The 22,352-nt window shown below is 38.0% G+C and overlaps 1 protein-coding gene across 1 annotated transcript in view; it reads left to right on the top strand.

Annotated features, from left to right (window-relative positions):
• LOC122800774 (vesicle-associated membrane protein 2-like) overlaps positions 1–22,352 on the top strand; it is a 592,701-nt gene that overhangs the window by 480,802 nt on the left and 89,547 nt on the right. Inside the window, exon 2 of the mRNA XM_044070033.1 lies at positions 9,048–9,168. Coding sequence (XP_043925968.1) covers positions 9,048–9,168 — 121 coding nt within the window. The remainder of the gene's footprint in view (positions 1–9,047; positions 9,169–22,352) is intronic.

Here is a 22,352-nt window from a genome sequence, read left to right as displayed (position 1 = left end):
AACTTTCATTTATATAAAAGTCATCAAGCCATATTAACAAGTTCACATTTGCAAACATTATAGGATATATAACAACATATAAGATATATAATCTAAGTAACATCACATAACTCAATGAAGTCTTGCCATCTCATAAACCTCATTACTCCTCCAAAAACATTTTTCTGCATGTGTTGTTCCCACAATTTCCATCTTTTCTATGTAATTCCCTCCTACCCTTTTCTAAAGATACACATTCCAGTTATTTTATCTGTGTTACAATATTCACTACTTCAGGTATAGTTGGTTTAGACTTTGATTTGCATTTTTTAGTAAATAATTTTTGGGCATTAAACTCATCAAGGCCTTACTGTGTCTAGACAATTAAGATCCTGCATCCCAGCTCAAAAATCAATTTCCTTAGTTACACTCATTTGTTCACCTAGGATTCCTGACAGAGTGCTCTGTAGGGAATTTTTAAAGTCTGCCAACTCATTACACTCCCAAAACATATGTTTCCAGTTATTTCTTTCTTCCCCATCACACCTCCAATATTTGCCATCTACCTTTAGAAAAATTCCTTGGAGTCTGCTTGGGGTATAAAAGTATCTATGCAAACACTTCCAGGCAAAAATCCTAAATCCTCTGGACTTTGTTGAATATTTGGGAACCATACATATGTCCTCCGATAGTCTCTTTGTGATTGGAATATCTAATCTCTCTTCCCAGTCTTTTCTGACCTCTTCTAATTCATTCCTAGAGTCATTGTGCAATATTTTAGATGCTCTACTAATTATCATTTTTTAACAGCAGCTTCTGTTCTAGGTTCATTAACAGCAGCTTCTGTTCTAGGTTCAATTTAAAATTCAAACAGTGCATGTCTTTCATTTAGGATTCTCATATCCCTTTCTTTTTGTCTATATTCTGATATCAATTTCTGATAGGGAAGGCATTCACTTGCCTTTAATCGAAATGTCTCTTCCCATTCTATTACCTTTCATTTTCTAATTATTTGCTTCCAATATCTTGGTTCCTTTGCTATCTTCCTCCAGCAAATTCCACCCCCCCTCTTATCTATTCTCTGTACCCCTAATTGCAATCATCCCTGTCAGCAGAATCTCCTTTCTCCATTCCCATGTTGGCTTAGTTCATAGTGTAATCTCTGCTACTTTATGAATATAATGTTCTGTTTGACTGTTATTATTCTTAAGGATCTGCAACCGCAATTCCATTCTTTCCTTACTTCTTGAATTACCCCCCACTTCATCATCATTTCCACTTTGAATTGTACTTTTCTGCTGTGTTATGTTTGAGAATGGACCAGTAGTCAGTGCCTCTAAATATCTTAGTAACAACTCAGAATTGACATATTAGAAAATTTGTTACATGTATTGAGTTGTCATATAAAACTGGATGAATTATTTCCTTTATTGAACTTATGTATAATAGCCTTAACTGTGTAGCTCTAAAATGTCTCTTCAAATCAGGTAACCCTAAACTTCCTTGTTTTACTGGGAGGATCAACAGTTTCTACTTGACTCTTGCCCTCTTCACCTCCCAAAATAAACCCCACAACTCTTTATTAATTACTATCCACAACTTGTCCTCTGGTTGATAGAAATATGCCTGATCTGTGTATAAAATTAAAGGGCCTAAAAACACTTTTACTGCTTATACCTTGCTATCCATATCCATAGGCAAGAACTTCCAGTTTCTCAGTTTTTGCATTATCTTTTATTTAGTTTCTTCCCACATATCTTTAGCTGCCATAACCAAATCACTTTTAATCCATACTGCTAAATAACTCATTTTGTCATGTCTCATAAATATGGCTTTTGCTGGACCAATTCATGTATGGGTACACAGTTTATAGCTATAGCCTTTGCTTTATCTTCACTATTTTTTTACCCCACCCAAAAAAAAAAAACAGAACTGTCTCAGAATATTCCACTACACTGAAATGTCCTTTTCTGGTTCCACCAGGTACAAAGTAATATCATCTGCAAATAATGCCAACTTTTCTTGAACACTGTATCAGTTATATCCTTGAATTTCTAAGTGCCTTATTTTCTTTGCTAGTGGTTCTAAACATAATGCAAATAACAAAAGAAGAAAGAGGACACCCCTGCCTGGTTCCTGTCTTCAGACAACTTATCAGGCAGGCACTGTCCTTTTGAGTCACCCTATTATTGTATCAGGAAATGCAATTGCTTACATTGCCCTACTCATAAAATCCCAGATTACTCTGTAGAATACTTTCCCTGCATCAACACCTACCAATAACAGTATTTTCTTACATTTTGCTTCCTTCTGCATCATCACTCTTCTATTAATGTTGTCAAATGTTTGTTGTGGCATAACTTTTGCCATTCTTTTAATCTTTACACTTTATAATCATGGTTTAGAATTGAGATGGGCCTATATGAAACTATATCTGATGGGTCTTAGGTACTGCAACCACTACAGCTTTTTTTCCAGAATGCTGGTGCCTCCCTTCCTTTTAAAATACTGTTAAAATTTTCCAGATTTGTATCCCTTTTTGCTGAAGAGCTGCAATATTGTTTCCAGTCAGTGTTTTTTCTTCATCTTTATTATTTGATTTTCTTTCAGGCTCTCTTAGTTTCTCCATTGCATACATTCAGGAAATGCATTTACTAGCTAGTAACTGATTCTTATTCAAATTGATGTTGTCATAGCTCTCAACCAATTAGAGCAAGAAATCTGGACAAAGATTAATTAATGGGGGCACAAATGCCCCAAAATAGGAACAATTTTTAAACATTCTCTTACAACTTTAGAAAGTTGATAGAATAACAGGTGTTGCATTAGTATGCATTTTCTGAAGGGTATTAATTCTGAAATTCAAATGTTTGTCATTTTGACTTCAGTCCTCAATGATTTTCCAATGATTTGGCAGAAAACCACAATTTTATTAGAAATAGACCAAAAATATGAAGCAAAAATCTGGACAATCTGTGAAAATGTGGATAGTTGGGAGGTATGGATAGTATCTGCTTTCACACTGAAAGAGGTGCAGTCAAGCTATTGATCAGTGTGCAGCCATCTTGGAAGTCATGTGGTCATACATTTTGATAATGCAGTTGGTGGTTTGGGTAAACAGCTATAGTGAACAGGCATGTTTTCTGTAGTCTGCAGCAGATTTCAACAGATAAACAGACCCAGACTGCAGCACAATCAGTCACTCGGTCAGTCAGACAATAAGTAAATAGATAAATAAATACATACATTTGCATTCAAATGAAAAAATGAAAGAGAGAATGAACAGGATGGGACTCCCAGTAAGTGTATAGTGCCTGGCATACAATATAATAACACAGATAATAATACTGTGATAAATGGTTTCCTATTATGGGATGATAACTGTTCAGAAGAAAACTAAGGGTATATGAATAAACATGGTGATAGCCTGCAGTAAAGTATGTCTGTAAGTGTTATGCATTGACTGGATTAGTGCTGGAACAAAACTGTTCTTTGAACTTAAGTGGTTTCTCGGCAAGGTAAAAACTCCACTTGTATGTGGGACAAGGTACTACAGGCAACACCTGGTGGGAAGAAAGATTTCCTGACTTACAGAGTTCCACAAAAAGATGGAGTTGTACAATGGGCTACTGGAAATGAGGGTTTGGGGGAAGAGATTGGAATCATAAACATGTGAAGTTTGGTGCAGTGTGGGCCGTCTCCCAAACTTCTGCTGCAATATCTTGGAGTATTTTCTTTTTAAAACACATTTAATTCCCTAGTGGACAAGTGGGCATGCAAACCCATCCCTTAACTTGGACAGGCAAAATGCAGGTATGATATCTGTTCCACCTTCCTGTGCTGTATAGCCGCATGGCCTTCCAACTCTACCTGTAAATATCAGACTTGTCCCCTGTTGGCAGTACAAGATCTGACATACTGATGGACCTGCTGCATTCGAGAACATCATCTAGACTCAGTGGCCCTATCCAGTTCTCAGGAAACTTTGGGTTATAATTCAAAATAAGTAATGAGATTCATTAATGTATAGTGTTATAAAATCATGGTATCCATTCCTGGCATAGCAGTACTCCCTTCATTTCAATATCTAAAGATATTTGAACGACACACTGTTTGCCTACCTTATGATGTCATCAGAAGTTGCTACCAGATCACACACAATTGGGAAGTGATTGGACAGATTTTCAGCATACACTAAATACAAACACAAGATTTTTAAACTTAATAAATATAGGTCCACCGATGCAACTAAAGTAAAACCTATATATTTTTAGAAATTGAAAGCCTCCTTTGCATGAGGAGAGCATAACTACAGGAAAAAGAAGTGGTAAAAAAACTTTGCACATGATCTTTAAAAATTGCTCATCTAAAAGAGATTTCTTTGCACAATATATACTGCCAGTCTCAAACTTTTCATACTTTAAGAATCTTATGGGAGTATATCAAAAAGGGTCATTGTCTTTAGACAGGATATCCCTGCCAAAATATACATTCTAAGGACATTTTTTATTAGCCACAGATGTACTAGAAATAATCATCATTTCTGCAACTACTTTCACACTTATAAGTTAAAATGGTTGCTGGTCTTTACAATTTATTTCTTATTGTGCAAAGGCAGTTTTGAAAACAAAATAGCTAAATATTCTAGAAATATTAAAAAATGACAGATGTACATCTGTTTATTTCTTGGTACATAGTCACTTTGCATCTGTTAATGAACTTTACCCAATACCTAGCACCTAACACCTGAACGCCTGAACACTGTTTGCAATATTCAAGCTGGCCTTGTATTTCCAAGTCAAATGCATTTCTGTTTATAATAAGTTAATTATTAATTTTGACAGCATATGCTGGTATACCACTGAATCATGTTGGTTTGTTATAACGTATGTGGATGACACTCTCCCAAGTACTATTTCAGAGAAACTACTCAGACTTAAAAAAAGAAAATTCATGTAGCAGAAACCAACTGTTGCAAAAGCATAGTTATGTTTTTGTTTAGTGAGAATAGTTATGATTTTTAGTGCGTTATACTTATGTTCCCCAAACAGCAAATACAGACAAAAGGGGTGGTGATAGACACCACTTATTACCTTAACAATTTTGAACTGCAGACTTTGAATTCTAAGTAAATGAGTAGTCAGTAGTCAGATTTATAGTACTTAATATACATGATTATTTCATATGTCCTTCAATGAGTTTCCATGTGCTGTTACTTTAGTACTGACTGTGTCTATTCTTTGTAGGTTTGCACATGATTCTTTGATATCCCTTAATTTGGGCATCTTGAATGATTACATATGTATCTTATTGTCTTACTGTTTCTATATTTAAGTGATATGCATTTGTTAATTTTGTGAAATGGAAGCATAAGGAGGTCAGTGCAACATTAACGAAACTGAGAAAAGAGTGATCTTTGTTATCTACTTTTATTTCATCTGATGCATTATGTTATAAAGTTCTTGTGTAAATACTGCCTTGTTCAGAAACCTGTGCAAGGGCACGTGAAAGAGGACTGAAAAGCATAGTAGGGTGCCAAAGCGTTATCTTTTCTTTACTGCTGTTGCTAGCCAACCACCACTCCTCTTGCAAACATTAAAGTGGGCAAGAACTGACAACAAGAGGCAGTTATGTAGGCAGCCTTCAGCAGTTTCCCAGTGACCTGTAACTTTCTGCACCTTAGTAGCTGACATGTACACTTGTTGACACAATGTCTCTGCAGTGTCCTTTATAGCAGCAAGATGTGCATCTTTCCACACACTGTCCTTAGGATGTCATGTCCCATCAGAATTCTACAGTTGAAGTATCTTGGTAAATCCCTTTTCCCCACTTCATTACCTTATGTTTTGTTTTCTCTTCTGAGCAGTCCATAGTATCTAGTGGTTCCCCACATTTTCCCTCATGTATCTTCAAGGCACTCAGTAGTGCATATCCCTTGTGGCTAGTGTTCCTCACATCTCCAATCCCTGTAGTGATTAAGTGCCATTAAGGCACAAGCATTATAGGGCAATCACTGGTGGCTAGTGTCCCCCTCCCCATCACCATAATACAGTTGTCCCAGGTGGCTAGTGGTCCCCCACTCCCTTCCTCAGTGAGATCCAATATTGCAGCAGACCAGACTACCCCCTAATGCATGAGCTGACATATACAACTCACTGCCATCCCCCACCGTTCTCCTCCATAACTTTAACCACTACTAAAAGTCTGGTGATCTTAGGGCTCCATCTCTATATGGCATGGAGAGTGGTTGTAGTGATACTAAAGCTTAATGAATAGTGTAAGGAATGAACCAAGGATGAGAAAGGAGAAGCATAAAAGTTTAATGGGTACAAGAAATGCTCAGAGGGAAAAAATGAAGAGACATAACCTTGCATTGATTATTTTGTTAGGGTTTCATAAAGGCAGATTCGGGGGTAGCAATTATACCAATGACAAGAAGCCATCATTTGAGATCAGTTATTCTAATCTTCTAGACACAGGAAAGGGTCTTAATAGAAATTTTAAAAATGAAGGTGAATAAGACAGTTGTACCAGAATGGATTCACTGCAGAATGCTAAGGAAACTTGAACAAAATAGTATATTATTTTACAAAAGTATTTACAAATTTACAAGAAGTCGGGATTATTCTCTATGAAAAGGGGAAGGGAAATTTTATTTATTTATTTATTTTATTTAAGTTTGATGACTGGGGAAGTCCACTAAGCCAAGAAGAGTCCGTTTTCAGTGGAGGCCTGGGGAGAACAGCTCCACAATAATTGCAAGTTACATTTCACATGTTACAAAAGGACACAGTTCATACAGCTAATTAAACATTTAAAGATGAGCTCCATGATATTTGCAATTGGCTTGTCACAATGTTACAAAAATGAAAAGATGTAATTCAATACAGAAATTTCAACATTTACATAAAGTGAATATTTTTGTTATAAACTCAATTGTAGGTTTAACATTTCAAAATATATAGCTACTAGCTATTAGTAGTTTAGGAAAATATTATACATGGAGAGGGTAATAGTATAATTGAGATTGGAGAGTATAGTACTATAGATATTAGAGAGAAAATTAGTTTTTGGTAGGGGAGGGATTGTTTTGGGTGGGATGAAGTAATAGTAGAGGTAATTGGATAAATCAGTGCAAGGTGGAATGAGGGGAGTGTTTACGTTGGAGCGTGGCAAGGACATTCCCATTTGGAAGAAAGATGAGAGAGTAGCTGAGATTTGAAATTTGTATGGTTAGGTAGGTTGTGTAGATGTGTGGGGAGAGAGTTCCACTGTTTAGCTAAGGAGTGGGGCAGCAGTAGATGGCCAGGAGGTCGTGCAGGTTTGTGGACCTAAAGGAGATTTTGGTTTTTGGATCTGAGTGAGCGGTTACGAATGTAAGGTTTTAAGGAAGTAGCGAGAGCTGGGCAGTTGGCAGGTTTAAAGATGAACACAAGAACGGCAAACAGAAAAAAGTCTGAGTTCTGTTTTAATACAAAATAATGAAGCACTTTTCGTTTGCTTCCAAAGATAATCTGAAGTTAGTTAGCCTAGTATTCACCTTTAAACTTATAAACCTAAATTATATCTAATTACAACTTCCTGTTTGTCTTTTAAATTGCATCAATGATGAAAAATAACAGACAGGGAGTTACAATGATTCACCAGATCTCATTTTGTCTACTGTCAATGAATCATAACTACACTGTTGACAGTGGAAATAGACAACAACCCAGTCACATCATGAAAATTAAAATGAATAAAAAAAAATAATGTTCTGAAAATGTTTATGCAGGGGAGGGGTCATGCACCAAAGCATCTCCACACCTAGCCTCTAAATATACTAACTCCAAGACTGTACAGCTGCAGAGTAACGAAAACAACTTGAAATGTTTTCAGCTCTAGTCTTTAGTCTGAGCTGTTCACTCTTACTGTTAGCAAAAATGCAAACAGATCCTTTGAAAAATGAAGACCAACAAAACCAGTCCTTGTTGGTCCACCCCCTCACTGAAACAAGTGCTGTGCATCAATTCATGAGAAAATGAGACACGAGGAATCAGTTACTTTCCATGGGGAGACTGTGGGGGTAGCCATTAATTTTTCATTGAGTAAAGCATAAGTGGAGAAAACAAAAAAGAGATTACAGTTGGATCTTGTAAGCTAAGGTCATGCAGGGTGTTTGTTTTGTTGTGTCTTCCAAGTAAATGTTCACTAGATCTACAAACACTAACAGATGCCCTAAAATGATAACTAGTATTTTTCTGACTCACTTAACCATGTATTGTATGAGCAACATTATTGGAATTAAAAACTAACTACATGTAAATGCGCAAAAATGGGACTAGAAACTGAAAAATTAAAACCTTGAATTTATCAATGTAGAATTATATACCTGAGAAATTACAGTATTATGGAAACTTTACAAAAGTGCAGTTGATCAAAAGGCATGCAGATCCTCACAACTGTCCAGATTTTCACAGAATGTCCAGATTTTTGCCTCATATTTTTGGTCTGTTCCTCATAAAATTTGTAGTTTTCTAGAAAATCATTGACGATTTAAGTCCTTAAATAAAATTAAATGATAGACATTTGAGTTTTAGACTTTAAATCCTTCAGAAAATACATAATAATGCATAAAACTGTTACTCTATCAATGTTTTAAGTTTATAGGAGCAATATTTAAAACCTGTCCTTATGTGTGGGCCTTTGTTCCCCCATTATTCCTGGCTTTGTCCTGATTTCTTGTGCTGTGAGGTTGAGCGGTATGTTATGTTTTTTTTTATTTCTCAAGATATAATTCTGCCATAACAATGTAGACTGGAATGATATCTAAGTGTACTTAATAGGTAGCTGTATTGGTAGCTGCATTATTCGCTGAATGTGCAAACAAATTCCTCAAATTCCTCAAGTGATTAAATAACTGAGTTAAACATCTTGAGACATCTATCGCTGTGTACATATGCCTGTCCCTCAAAGTTTTATTACTGACTGCTGCACAAACATATGCAATCACCCATGTGTTCCACAAAGAAAGGATATGTAGTTTTATCACTAATGACTGGGTGAACTATTTTTTTTTTATACTTTAGGTCAGCCCCAGCATACAGTGGAGGAGTTGCATCAGGTTCAAGTAGCCTAGATTCAGGAGGACAACCTGTCAATATCACCAGCAACAGAAGGGTGCAACAGTCACAGGCAGAAGTTGATGAGGTAAGTTAAGGGGACTGTTTTGTTCTTAAAGGAGACCTGAAATGACATGTGGACCCCTCGACAGTACATTTGCTGTATATTTCCTCCGATTGTTAGGTAGAGGCAATTGCTTTACTAACTCACTGTAAGTAGCCAATGCATATTGCAAGACAGACTCATTTACTAGATCACAACAGTATTTATGGCATGGTAATGGAAACTGGAGATGTGGCAATGCTGAATAGGTGGTATCATAAGTCTTCAGCCTAAATGGCACATCTGGTTCTGAGTCCCATATAGATCAGGTTGTCAGTAGGCAGGAATCAAATGTGGTTTCTCAGAGTCCATCTTTTACGCAAAACCTTATGCTTCAAATATGTGCTGACACAATACTTACAGATATTAGCTTCCTAATCTCAGCATGCACACAGGAATGCAATCTCTATAGTTGATTAAATACTGAACATGTGAATTCATAAATACTGTAACAACAATTTATTTAATTGAAGTTTAGGTGTGCTGCATACCTCCATTGTCAATTTCCTGCTTGTTTCCTTCCTATAGATATGTTAATTGACCTGTTTCTCTGTATTTTTCATGTTAGTAGCTTTTGTTTGTTCGTTTGTTTTTGAAGTCAGTTTTATTGCTGAAAAAGGTCTACAGAGATCATGTCATTTACCCAATTAACATATAAAGGAAGATGGCTGCAGGCTATCTCATTGATTGACTTCACATTCAGTTCAGCTGCACTGATAAAAACAAAAATTACCAGCTCAAATTGACCTCAATTTATTGGTAAGCACTTTCGACTGGTAACACCAGCCTTCATCAGATAAAATTGCATAAAACATCACCAACTTTTATATGCGAATACAATTAATTAATTAAGCAATTAACAACCAATAATAATAAATCATAAATATAGTTTTAAACCAACAGCTTCCCACATAATAAAAACAATACAAATTCATTGGTTAAAAGCTTTCATCTTTAAAATATTTGTTATAGAAATGGTTTCATTTAAACCTGGTCTCATTGAGACATTAAGATAAATTTGCTACCAATATTCTCTGTTTTCCAAGAGAATCTTCCAAGGATCCCCCCCAGGACCCACCTTAACTTCTTCTTAAACAGTAACACCAAAGGAATGGCTACTATTTTGCTTAATGTGTCTAAATAAAGTGTTAGAATTTTTCTTTTTGCTTATTTCATAATTATGTTCATAAATGCACTGTTTTAATTTGCACTCTGTTTTGCCAACATAATAAGCAGAACAGTCTGTACACTTTGCAGCATATATCACCCCTGTGAGCTGGACTTAGATATTTATTAAAGTATTTGTGTATCCAAACAACTTGTAATCTTACTTTGGAACAAAAATGTTTATAGGTTCATAGGTTCATACTAGGCTATCTGCCCTAGGGCATTTATAAGCCTAGCCAGAGTGTGTTTGGCTTTCGCCACCCATTTTAAATTAATTTTGCTATGCCTTTTTTTGAGGTTAGTATACTGTGCCTCTGTCTAACAGTGACATAGAAGTGATAGCCGGGGTAAACCTACGATCTCCCATCCACTCATCAAGATTCCTCTTGAAGAGAGTCAATGTGGGACTCTGCCTAACCTGGACTGGGATTTTATTCCAGAGTGAAGGGAGCCTCTGGGTTATGAATCTGTCCCTCCAGCATGTCCTATTTATTTCAGTGCTGAGGTTCAAGTCTCTCGAGCACGTAGCTCGATGGGATTTGGATTTTCTGAGGTGCAGCATGTCCATTAATTCCGGGTTGGACATGGCTTTATACGTCAGGCACAGATCGCCTCTGAGCAGGCGGTATGCCACTGAGTAGAGCTGGAGTTTCTTTAACCGGGCAGCATATGGCATCTGTGTGAGCCCTTTGATCCTCTTGGTGAGGTACTTTTGGGGTCTTTCCAGTTGCTGCAGGTGTCTGGTAAGGTACATCCCAAAAGGGGCATTGTACTCAATTATGGGCCTGATGAGGGATGAGTAAAGAGGCACGATGACCTCCCTGATCTAGATGTGAATCCCTTCATGATTAGGTGGGCTATATAAAATGTTTTTCTAACCACTTTGGCCACGTGGTTGTCAAATGACAGATTGCTATCAACTTGGGTCCCCAGGTCCCTAATGACTTCTTCTGTACTTAATGGATTACCACCTATGTGGTAATTTGTGGGCGCTTTGTTTTTGCCAAAGGTGATGACTATACACTTTTTGGCATTTAGTTTGAGGCCATGGCTCTGGCACCAGTTGTCTGTTTCTATGAGGCCCTTTTGGAGGATGCTTGTGTCGGCTGGAGAGTTGATTATGGCGCCCAGTTTGCAGTCATCTGCGAACTTGGTCAGCCACAGTCCTTCCGTGTTGGCCTGTACCACCGAGAAATATATACCGAACAAGAGAGGTCCCAGGACTGAGCCTTGTGGGACGTCACTTGTAACTGGTTTGGAGTCTGTCATGGCTCCAGCAATTCTAACCATGTGGGTTCTGTCCTTGAGCCAGTTTGCAACCCATCTAGTTCATTGGGGTTTATATTTAAGCTGGTGAGCTTATCTATAATGCCCGAGTGGGGTATTGTATCGAAGGCTTTTGCGAGGTCCAGGTAGGCTGTGTGGACCACCTTCCCCTCATCAATGGCCTTGGTGACTGTTTCAAAGAAATTGACCAGGTTTAAGAGGCAGGATCTGCCCTTAACAAAGCCAAACTGGGTAGGATCCAGTGTCTGTAGGTCCCCAATATCTTTATTTATGAGGTCCATGATGATCCTTTCCATAGCTTTGCAGACCAAGCTAGTCAGGCTTATGGGGCGATAGTTTCCAGGATCCGTTGAGGCACCAACTTTGTGGAGAGGGACCACTGTTGCTGTACGCCACTCTTTGGGTACATATTCTGTAGTAAGGCTAAGATTGAACAGTAGTTTTATGTTTAGGTTTAGCTCTTCTTGGAGTTCATGTAGGACGCAGCCCGGGACACCATCTGGTCCCATTGATGCTGTGTTTTTTGCTTTGGAGAGGAGACCTCTTACCTGAGCATCTGAGATGTCAGGGAGGCAGCACTCTGTTGGGATAGATATTTGCCCTTTTGGTGGGGAGGGGGAGGAGAAGTTTGCACTGAACCTGTCAGCTAGGATGTTGGCAATGTCTGTGGGCTCTGTGTATTTTTTGTCATTTTGGACTAATTCTGAGCATATCTGGGAATTCCCACCCAGGTTCCTAACATAACTAAAGAAAGCCTTGTGATTATCCTTAGTGTCCTGTGCAATATTTCTCTCGAAGCTGGCCTTAGACGATTTTATGAGTGCCCATAGTTTTTTGCTAATACTGATCAGAGATGCCTTCCCTTTTGGGGATTTTGCTCTATCATGTAGTAGCTTCCTCCTTCTATTGTATAGTTTGTTTATGGCTGGGGTCCACCAGACAGGACGTCTGCCTTTGGAGGATTGGGTCTTGGTTTTATTTGGGATTGCATGATCCATGCATTCCTGAAGGTGTTCATAGAATGCGTTTATAAAGGATTCTGCGGTCTGGGCCGTATTTTTCAAAGGCCCGGGGGCTTTGAAGGATTCCGCCTCGGTTTTGAGGCATGTGAAATTTGCTTTAGAGAAGTTTTTCACTGTGGTTTTCTGGGCAGGGTGTGGGGTCGGGATGTGAATATCCAGTGAGATTAGTTTATGGTCTGATCTTACCAGTGAGAGATACACTTCTGGTCTGGAGTATAGTGTCCCCATGTTGGTGATGATCAGGTCCAGTATGTTTTCCCCTCTTGTGGGAGTGGTAACAAGTTGTTCCATAGCATTTGAGTTTATAAATTCTAGGAACCTTTGGGCTAGGGTGTCGGAGCTAGAGTAATGCTCCCAGTCTATGTTTGGGTAGTTGAAGTCGCCCAATATAATGGTGTTTGGAGAGACCTTCATATTTTCCAGTATTCTCAGGAAGGCCGAGTGGGGTTCCTGTGTTTGGGAGGGTGGTCTGTAGCAGGCTATAAACTGGAAGGCAGTTTTACCCACTGTTAGTTGCACATGGATAGTCTCTGATGCTTCGTGCTGTGCCACCAACCTGGAGGTGTGGGTATCTTTGACGACTAGTGATACTCCCCCTCCTTTTGTGGTCCAAGTTTTAGCATGGTATGAGGTATAACCTGGTAGTGCTGGAGTGCTCTCGGGACCCTTGAACCAGGTTTCTATTACTGCACAGATATCGATGTTCTCCATGCTAAGGAGAGTTTCGAGTGCATGCATCTTGAAGTTTAGACTTCTTACGTTGAGTAGCATTACTCTTAGTTTTTTATCCCTTGTGATACCTATGGAGGTGGGTTTGTCTTTTGAGCCTTGCCTAAAAAAGGGCACTATGGGGGTAGCAAGAGCCTTTGCCAATATCCAAAAGCCCAGGGGTGACAGGTGCAAGCCGTCCCTAGCGAAGCATCGTGGCTTGTCGAGCATGTCATCCCAGGCTGACAGGCATTGGATCCCCTTTGAATGACACCAATACTTAAGCCAATTGTTGAAATTGATCATCTTGTCTACATATTGTGGCATCATTCTTGGTGAGGGTAAGATGCTACTCAAGGTCAGGGTCATACCAGCCTGGGCTACATGCTCAGAGAGCTCCTCTATGTCTCTTTTCATGTAGTCCAGGGAGGTACATCTCAGGTCATTCACACCAGCATGGACAATGACTGAGTCATATTTGTACTTGCCTTGGAGTGACCTGAGAGCTTGTGGTATGTGGCGGATTCTAGCGCCTGACAGGTGGATGAGTTAAAAAATAGGGGTGATTTGCATTTTATGCAGCCCGACAAGGGTAGAGGTTTGGTAGTAATGAATCTGGTTGATTATAATCAGCACATGTTACAGTTGTTGTATGATGATAGCTATGTAGAAGCATCATTTAATGAGCTTAATATTTCTTATGGTAGAATTGATTATTTTTTGTGTGACAAATTACATCTGAGGCTTTTGCATTTATGTATATTGAGTATCCAAGGGTGGCAACAATATTTGGAATACACAAGATACATAAAAATTTAAACGACCCAGCTCTGTGCCCCATAGTGAATGCTGGACAGTCTAAAACATATTTTATTGCTAAATATGTTCATTGGCATTTAAAAAGTAAGTTATCTACTTTTGAATATTTGTGTTGTGACTCCTGGGCTTTCCTCTCAAAATATAATAAATTAGATGGGGGACCATAAACATAAAAGACTGTGTTGGATTGTGGATGTCAAAGACCTTTACCCTTGTATACCACATGAAGTTGGTGTGGAATGGTTTACAGAATTTTTTACTGAGATTGTGCCAATTGGCCAGGATAAGATAAATATTATGTCACATCTTTTAGAATTAGTATTGTTTAATAACTTCATTTTTTATGATGGCCATTATTTTAAACAAGTGAAAGGGGTAGCTATGGGGTCACCCCATTGGGGCCCCTTTAGGCCAATGTTATTATGGCCATGTGTGAAATTAAATGCTTGATTAATTCACACTTTATGGTTTATGTGAAAATGCATATCCAGTTTTCAAATGATTTACTTTTTGTATGGGAAGGTCCAAAGGACCTCATACCTAGTTTTATTGATTACTTGAATGTCTCCACTGAATTTTTGGATTTTTCTTTTCAAGTAGGTGAAACAAGTATAGCCTGCTTAGATGTGTTATTGACTAAGGATTTAATGAGGGGGTGTTTAAAATCTACCATATACAGGAAAAAGACATATTCTAACAAGTTTTTGCATTTTTCAAGTAACCATCCCTTTCATGTTAAGAAGGGTAGTAATAAAAGGCCAAATGGTGCGGGCAGCAAGGATGGTTACTTTGATGAATGAATTTGTACATGAATGTTATTTTATTGGACAAATGTTTCTTAACAGAGATTATCCTAGGACTTTAGTGAAGGCTGTGATTACTGAAGTGATTAATAAAAGTACCTCTGGTGTTTTTTCTCCCCTTTTGAGTATGGGATCAAATAATGAGACAACTGTGAGCGAGTTAGAGTAAAACAATTTGGTTGTATTGACCCAATGTCCAACAGGCAGATCAGTGAACGATAGTTCCTTTGGCACATTAAATTTTATTACCACTTTTACTAATGATAGTTGTGCCATTCTACAGATCCTTCATAAAAATCGGGCTTTTCTTTTAGGTGATAGAGATGTGAGTGCAATTTTGGGTTCATCTCCCAAAGTAGTTTATAAAAGGGATAGCAATTTGAAGGACTGGTGTGATATTTCTTCACCAGGGGGAATCAAACAAAAAGGTAAAATGAAGAATTGTGGTATGTGTAGCCAATGCTTAAATATTTTAGAATGTGAAAATATTCATTTAGGGGATAAAGAGGTTAAAATTACTGGATCCTTTAGTTGTATGTCTAAAGGGGTGATATATGGTGCAAAGTGTACAGACTGTTTTTCTTATTATGTTGGCAAAACAGAGAGTAAATTAAAACAGTGCATTTATGAACATAATTATGAAATAAGCAAAAAGAAAAATAATTTATTTATTTAGACACATTGAGCAAAATAGTAACAATTCCTTTGGTTTTACTGTTTTAGAGCAAGTTAAGGTGGGTCCTGGGGGGTCCTTGGAAGATTATCTTGTAAAACAGAGAATATTGGTGGCAAATTTATCTTAATGCCTCAATGAGACCGGGTTTAAATGAAACCATTTCTATAACAAGTATTTTAAAGATGAAAGCTTTTAACCGATTAATTTGTATTGTTTTTATTATGTGGGGGGGGGGGGGTTATTAGTTTAAAACTGTATTTAAGATTTATTATTATTGGGTGTTAATTGACTAATTAATTAATCATATTCACATATAAAAGTTGGTGAAGTTTTGTGTAATTTTGTCTGATAAAGGCTGATGTTATCGGTTGAAAGTGCTTACTAATAAATTGAGATCAACTTGAGCTTGTCATTTTGTTTTTTATTAGTGTTTGGTGCTTTGGTGTTATCAGCTACTATGACTGCGGTGGTGGTGCTGTGGTAGCGTTGTCGCCTCACAGTAAGACGTTGTTCTGTTCGATTCTCAGCTAAAGCGTCTTCTGTGTGGAGACGTGTGAATGGGCGTACCTTCGTTGAAGGTTGCACGTCAGAGCTGGCAACTCGGCTCTTAAAATCTACTGCCAATCATTAGCGGACCGGAGTTCCGCTGTGGCGACCCCTAACCGGGAAAAGCCAAAAGACACAACAAGAAGGTGTTATCAGCTACACTGATCATTGATAGAGTCCATAATGTCCTTTACTCGTTAATGTATTAAAAGCTGAACACAAAAATGTGCCCCAAGCATCTGCTTCAACTGATGCATGAGAAAGGCCTATCCTTGATAAGGTTAAATACTGAATTACCAAATGAGTGAATTGCCAAATTTATAAGGTTAGGTTGTTCTAAGCTCACACTCATTGGTTCACACAAGCTTCAAAAAGAGAAATATACTTTTTTTCTTGGGCTGTCCAAACTCAGAGTGAAAATATTTGATAGGTGGTCTTGCCCCCACTAAAAATATTTTTTGTAGTCAATGTTCCTGTGTTAGATCTGTAAATTCAATAAGCATTAATCAGCATTTCAATGACTGATGTTCATAACATTATCTTGAAAATAATAGAGGTGAAAATGTCAGAAAACAAAATAAATTGTATTTTGCAAAACATTAAACAATGTCTGCTAGTTCCAGGTGTTTCATTATATACTTTATATATAAGCAATGGGTTCCAGAATAAAAATAAAACACTGTAGTTTGTTCATAAATGCAGCCATTTCTTCACACGTGATTTAATAAAATGTGAATTCTATGCTTTTGTTAATAGTGTTTTGCGTGCATTTATGTGTATGGCTGTGAGTGCCTGTGTCCATGTGTTTGCGTGTATGTGTGTGTGTGTTCATTTGTTTCTGGCCTGATTTGTCAAGTGTCACACTGAGTGCTATTCCTTTACTCACACTATCAACTGCCCTGGCAGTCCAATATCTGGAGTTCTTGTAAACCCATCCCCCACTTACTATGGAAAGCTGCACTTGACTGTTTAAGCGTGATGAACATGTTGGCTATTGTCTCAGCCATAAGCCTGTGATAGTTCCTTCTCTGAGCAGACTTTGGATATACAGAAATATCCATGAAGTTTATATGCTCAAACACAGAAAAAAATTCAGGCATCTAGCGTATCCAGTTCTATTCATGTGTTCGATGTGATACCATATTGTTTATCTTTTTCTCAGATAGAATTTATACTGTCTCATGCATAGCACTCTGTTTTAGGGAATAAGGAAAATATGGGCTTATTTCTAACCTCAGATCTCCAGCACTGTAGATGCCTACTCTTCCTCAGAATCAGCTAACCTGCATAATCGTTTTTTTTTTTTTTTTCTTCAAACTGGGAATGTCATTTTTCTCACAGTTCATTTTTTTTATAAATGCAAGTGAAACAAATGTTTATCTGGTGCCTAACTGATTTTACACCCACAATTATTGAAGTGCAAAAATATTTAAGAGTAGATGTGTAGCACAATCACTGTTAAATTCACATAAAACCTCTGTCATAATACCTGCTCTGCACTGAATGTTTTTGGTTAGAATATTGCCTACTGTTACCTGACACCATGGTGTAGAGGGGAAAAGTCCTGACTGTGCCCCAGACAACCTGTGTTGGATTAGTGCTGTGGACCCTGGAGGGACCAAATAGGAGAGGGTGGGAGTGACCTGCCAATGCCAGTTTGCCCATCCTGGTGGGGGTAGGATGCAGGATTTTTTTTTTCATTGGTAACACCTGCAGGAATGTACATATACATGTATTACCTGCAGCAATGAGCCTAGCAAGGCTATATTGCAATGGTGCACCACATAATATGGGGATGGCATGCATGCATCCTCTGCAAGTAGCAATTGTAGAGCACATTGGTCACTGCAGGGAGGGGTTAGGTGGGTGGTGCACTGATCTGTGATATGTGAATGATGGCTCCCATTCTGGTTTTGCTTGGCTCTTGCCAGAAAGGAAAAAATGGGCCAGAGGGGTCTCATTTCTGGAGAAGGAATGATTGAAGCAATTAAGCAGCTGGGGGGTATGAATTGATTGCCAGCAAGGGGATCAGGGATAAAAAAATGCACAGTATCATTTACAAGGTTATTAAAAAGGGAAAAAATATATAAAAAAATACTATGTTTATTGAAACTTCAATTAAGTGCTTCTGTCCTGTAGTTAATGCTTAGCCTTAGATATACATTTAAAATTCTAGGCTTTAATTAGCCTTGGTAATGTTGATGACATTTGTCATTTAAATTCTTTCAAATCTAATTAATGTTTTAAATGATTTTTCATGTATCATACTTCATATACTTTTTTATGCATTGCACAAAAAAATGTCACACATCCTCACAACTTATGATACTACTGAAACACATACATGTATTGGCAATTAAATTACATATTTTAGTTTATCTGCTTCAGACTTTATAAGGCATAAATGCAGCTCACAGATCTGTTACATTCTGATTTAGAAGACTTTGACATATTAATTCTCAAACAACACAGATAATATTTAGATGGAGTATGGAGTATCTCCACACTTAAGGGCAATGAAGGTACCTCTTGTACTGTCAAAACAATTTTAAGTAAAATGCAATTTAGCAAATTGGATTCAGTAAATAGTCCTTTGTCAAATTTTGCTTTGACCATATGCAGCCTACTACCAAAAAGCATTATTTTGTGTCCAGGTGAAATGCCACAGACAGGTCAGGCATTAATGTTTGCAACATTTTAGCAATACCATTCTGCAAAATATATTGAAGCATTACTGCCTATTACTTCAACAACCCTGTACCATAGGGGAAACAAAGTTCTATCCAGCGGTAATTTCATAGTGAGTTGGTACAGCAGTTATGAGCCTCATCCTGTGGTTCTATGTTTTATTCTCTCAGTTTCTTCTAGCAAACTGTGGGATTCCAGACAAATCATTTGATCATAGTACTATTCTAAGTTCATCCCTGAAAATACGCATTTGTGCTTAACAGGCAAATAAAAAAGCAAAGATAGGTAGTTACTAGTCATGTACACCATGAGACCATATGATCAGCTTAGCCTAATTTCCCCAGAGCATTGTCTGATTAAGTGCCTTGCTTAGAGTCATAACGTATGGAAATGGAGGTTCAGAGAATCAAACCCTGGACTATAGGAATCAGTTTGTCAATAGCTGATAGCCTTAAACCTCTCTGCTAACTGCTACCCTGTGTTTGAGTACCAGAGACTGCTACAAAATACTTCCATGATTGACAGCTTTCACATACTGACTATACTACATGCATAGTGTCTGGTAGGAGAAATTGTGCTCTGTGCATAGTGACTGTGACAATGAAGTATTTTCTCATAAAGTTAAAGACTGTACACAGTAAAGGAACCCATGGTATATGGGACAGGCCCCTCAGCCGCAGAGCGTAATACATTATGTGACAGCCCCTCTTTACCCTGTGCCAGTAATCAAGGAGCCCCAATCCTTACCACTGACACCAGTGAGAGGCAGTCACTAAAAATACAGGAATGGATTTACACAGTATTCCAAATGCAGCTCTCTGCATTAAAGACAATTTACCCCAACAGCACACAGGGAACATACTCCACTGGGACTGGTCTCTGTCTCTCCAGATCCCAACCAAGACCTACTTTGGAGCACTGTGTTGCAGTTCCATATATCTGACACGTTACACTTCAAAACATCTAAAATTCATAACATCTACATTCAAAACATCGAAGCCACAACATCTAAAACCCAAAACATCTAAAACTCATAACATCAAATTTCTTAACATCGAAAATGTATAATATAGAAATCATAAAACGTGTAAATGTTATAGTTTAATCTGTTATTCTTGTGGTTTCAGTATGAGATGTTGTAGTTTTTATTAATATAGTGTAGGAATTGATACTATTTATATAGTGTTTATTTTGCCACTCTGTATGTGTTTTTTAAGCCATACAGGTAAATGATATAGACATTATGTGTACATTCTTTATGGTGATTGTGATACAGTGGGGTTAGGAAATTAACTTTTTCCCACTGTAGTGCGATCTCGGAGTTGGTATATTTAATTTACAGGGGTGGGGTGGGGGGTGGTCAGAGCCCCGCCATGGGGGGGGTGCAGGGGGCTTGCCCCCTCCTCACAGAAAACGTAGTAAAAAGTGTGTTTGTTAGTTTGGTGTTGTTATAGGTGGAGGGGATGTTATTTTCATGTGATTTGTAGTGTTTGATGTTGTGATGCAAAGTTTCGATGTTATGAAATTTGATGTTGATGTTTTGGGTTTTAGATGTTATAGTCTCGATGTTTTGAATTTAGATGTTATGAGTTTTAGATGTTTTGAAATGTAACCATCTGACACACACAGACACACTTGAATATCTGATTTTTCACACACACACACACACACACACACACACACACACACACACACACACACACACACACACACCTGGGAAAGGCTGACATAGAATCATCAGCTTTGTCCCCTCTGTCCAGACTACAAGGTAGATTGCTGCTATCAGTCAGATACTCTAAGGATCTCACAAAGGGTAACCAATTATACTGTGTCAAATTAATACTGATATAAATGGTAGGGTGTGACTGAAACATTAAGGCTGATTGGAGTGGCCACAGTGTCACTAAAATAAGCACAAGTACTCTCAAGATGTTAAAAGTATTCGCTAAAAGACCAGCCACAATGAAAAGGTATAAAACTATTTAATAATGGATAACAAAATAGAAAAACAGGAGGGCACAACATTTAGTTACAACAAATAAAAGAGTTTTCAGTCACAGGAAATATAAAACTAACACAGTTGGATAGAATCTCACAGATGCAGAAATATAAATAATACTAAATTAATTTCACTGTACTTTTCCTAACTGAACTAAAGAGAAGCTGTCCCTAGTTAAATCACTTGTTATCACAAGGCAAGATGCACTGCTGAGATGCTCACTTCCACAAGGCAAGATGAGATACTACACACTGACTGAACTGTGCAACTAACAACTGAACAACTGAACTCAGCTGAACTGTGATAACTGACATAGATCTTTTATAACAGGTCCCAAAGAAAAACAAAAACACAAACAAACAGCAACTCTGCTGCTGCCAGAGTTCCATCCTTCAGCTGCTTATAGAATGACATCATATCTAGTCACCTCACTCTGGCAAAATACACATTCAGAACTCTTTTAAGATTCAGTTGCAGCTTTTCTGATATAAGCAGCTTTTACAAATACATTTTTAATACAAGCATTTGTACAAATCAATGTGACAGTCAAATGACATAAGATTATTTATAATATTTCAGCCAGGCATGCTGGCATATGCCACACATACATTGTCTTATTTCTCCTGGTACAGTTAGCAATACCTCCCAATGTCACATCCCTCTCTCTTCCCTTTGAAGACTCAAGCTAGTTTTCAAGTGACCCTGGAAAAACTTTACTAAAGAGGAATGGGTCTGTCTGGGAACACATTAACCTATACCCTGTCTTGAGAGTCCATCTGTATTGGCATTGCTGTAATCTGGACTTGGTAACACAGGGGGTCCTCCCAAACCTCCTTTAAGCTTCTGGAATGCCTGCTCGCAGGCTGGGGTTCACACTACCTTATCTGGCCTGTTTTTCTTATCAAATCTGTGCGGGGTGCAGCTATTGTACTATAATTGGGAATTAACTTTCTTTAGTACCCAGCTGTACCCAATAATACCCTCACTTGAATTTTGGTAACAGGGACAGGCCACGCCTGAATAGCATCCACCTTAACCTGACACTCACTGGGCTTAATGATAAGTCCTGCCCTTTGTAGTCCGCCCAGGACATTCCTGACATGCTTAGGCGTCATCTTGTTAACATAGTACAATTTGTGCCCCTGCCTCCTGCCTAGCAGGTTTACCATGTTATTAACATGACTGACCTTCCTTAACACTTTGAAGGGTCCCTCCCAAGCTGACTGCAGCGTATTGTGTCTGACAGGAATGAGCACCATAACCTGTTGTCCCACAGTATACTCTTGGACTCAAGCCTTCCTGTCATACCAAACCTTTTTCTGCTGTTGGGCTGCTGCTAGGTTCTCCTGGACCAAACCCATGAGCCTTTTTTTCCAAACACCTTTATTGAATTATCACTTGCGAAACAGGCAAATTTATATTCATATAAAAGTAATCAAATTCCTGCTTTTTTA

The sequence above is a fragment of the Protopterus annectens genome, chromosome 4.part1 (assembly GCF_019279795.1).
Source record: "Protopterus annectens isolate FY-2018-M chromosome 4.part1, PAN1.0, whole genome shotgun sequence".
NCBI classification, from domain to species: Eukaryota; Metazoa; Chordata; order Ceratodontiformes; family Protopteridae; genus Protopterus; species Protopterus annectens.
This window is presented reverse-complemented; position numbering and strand designations above follow the sequence as displayed.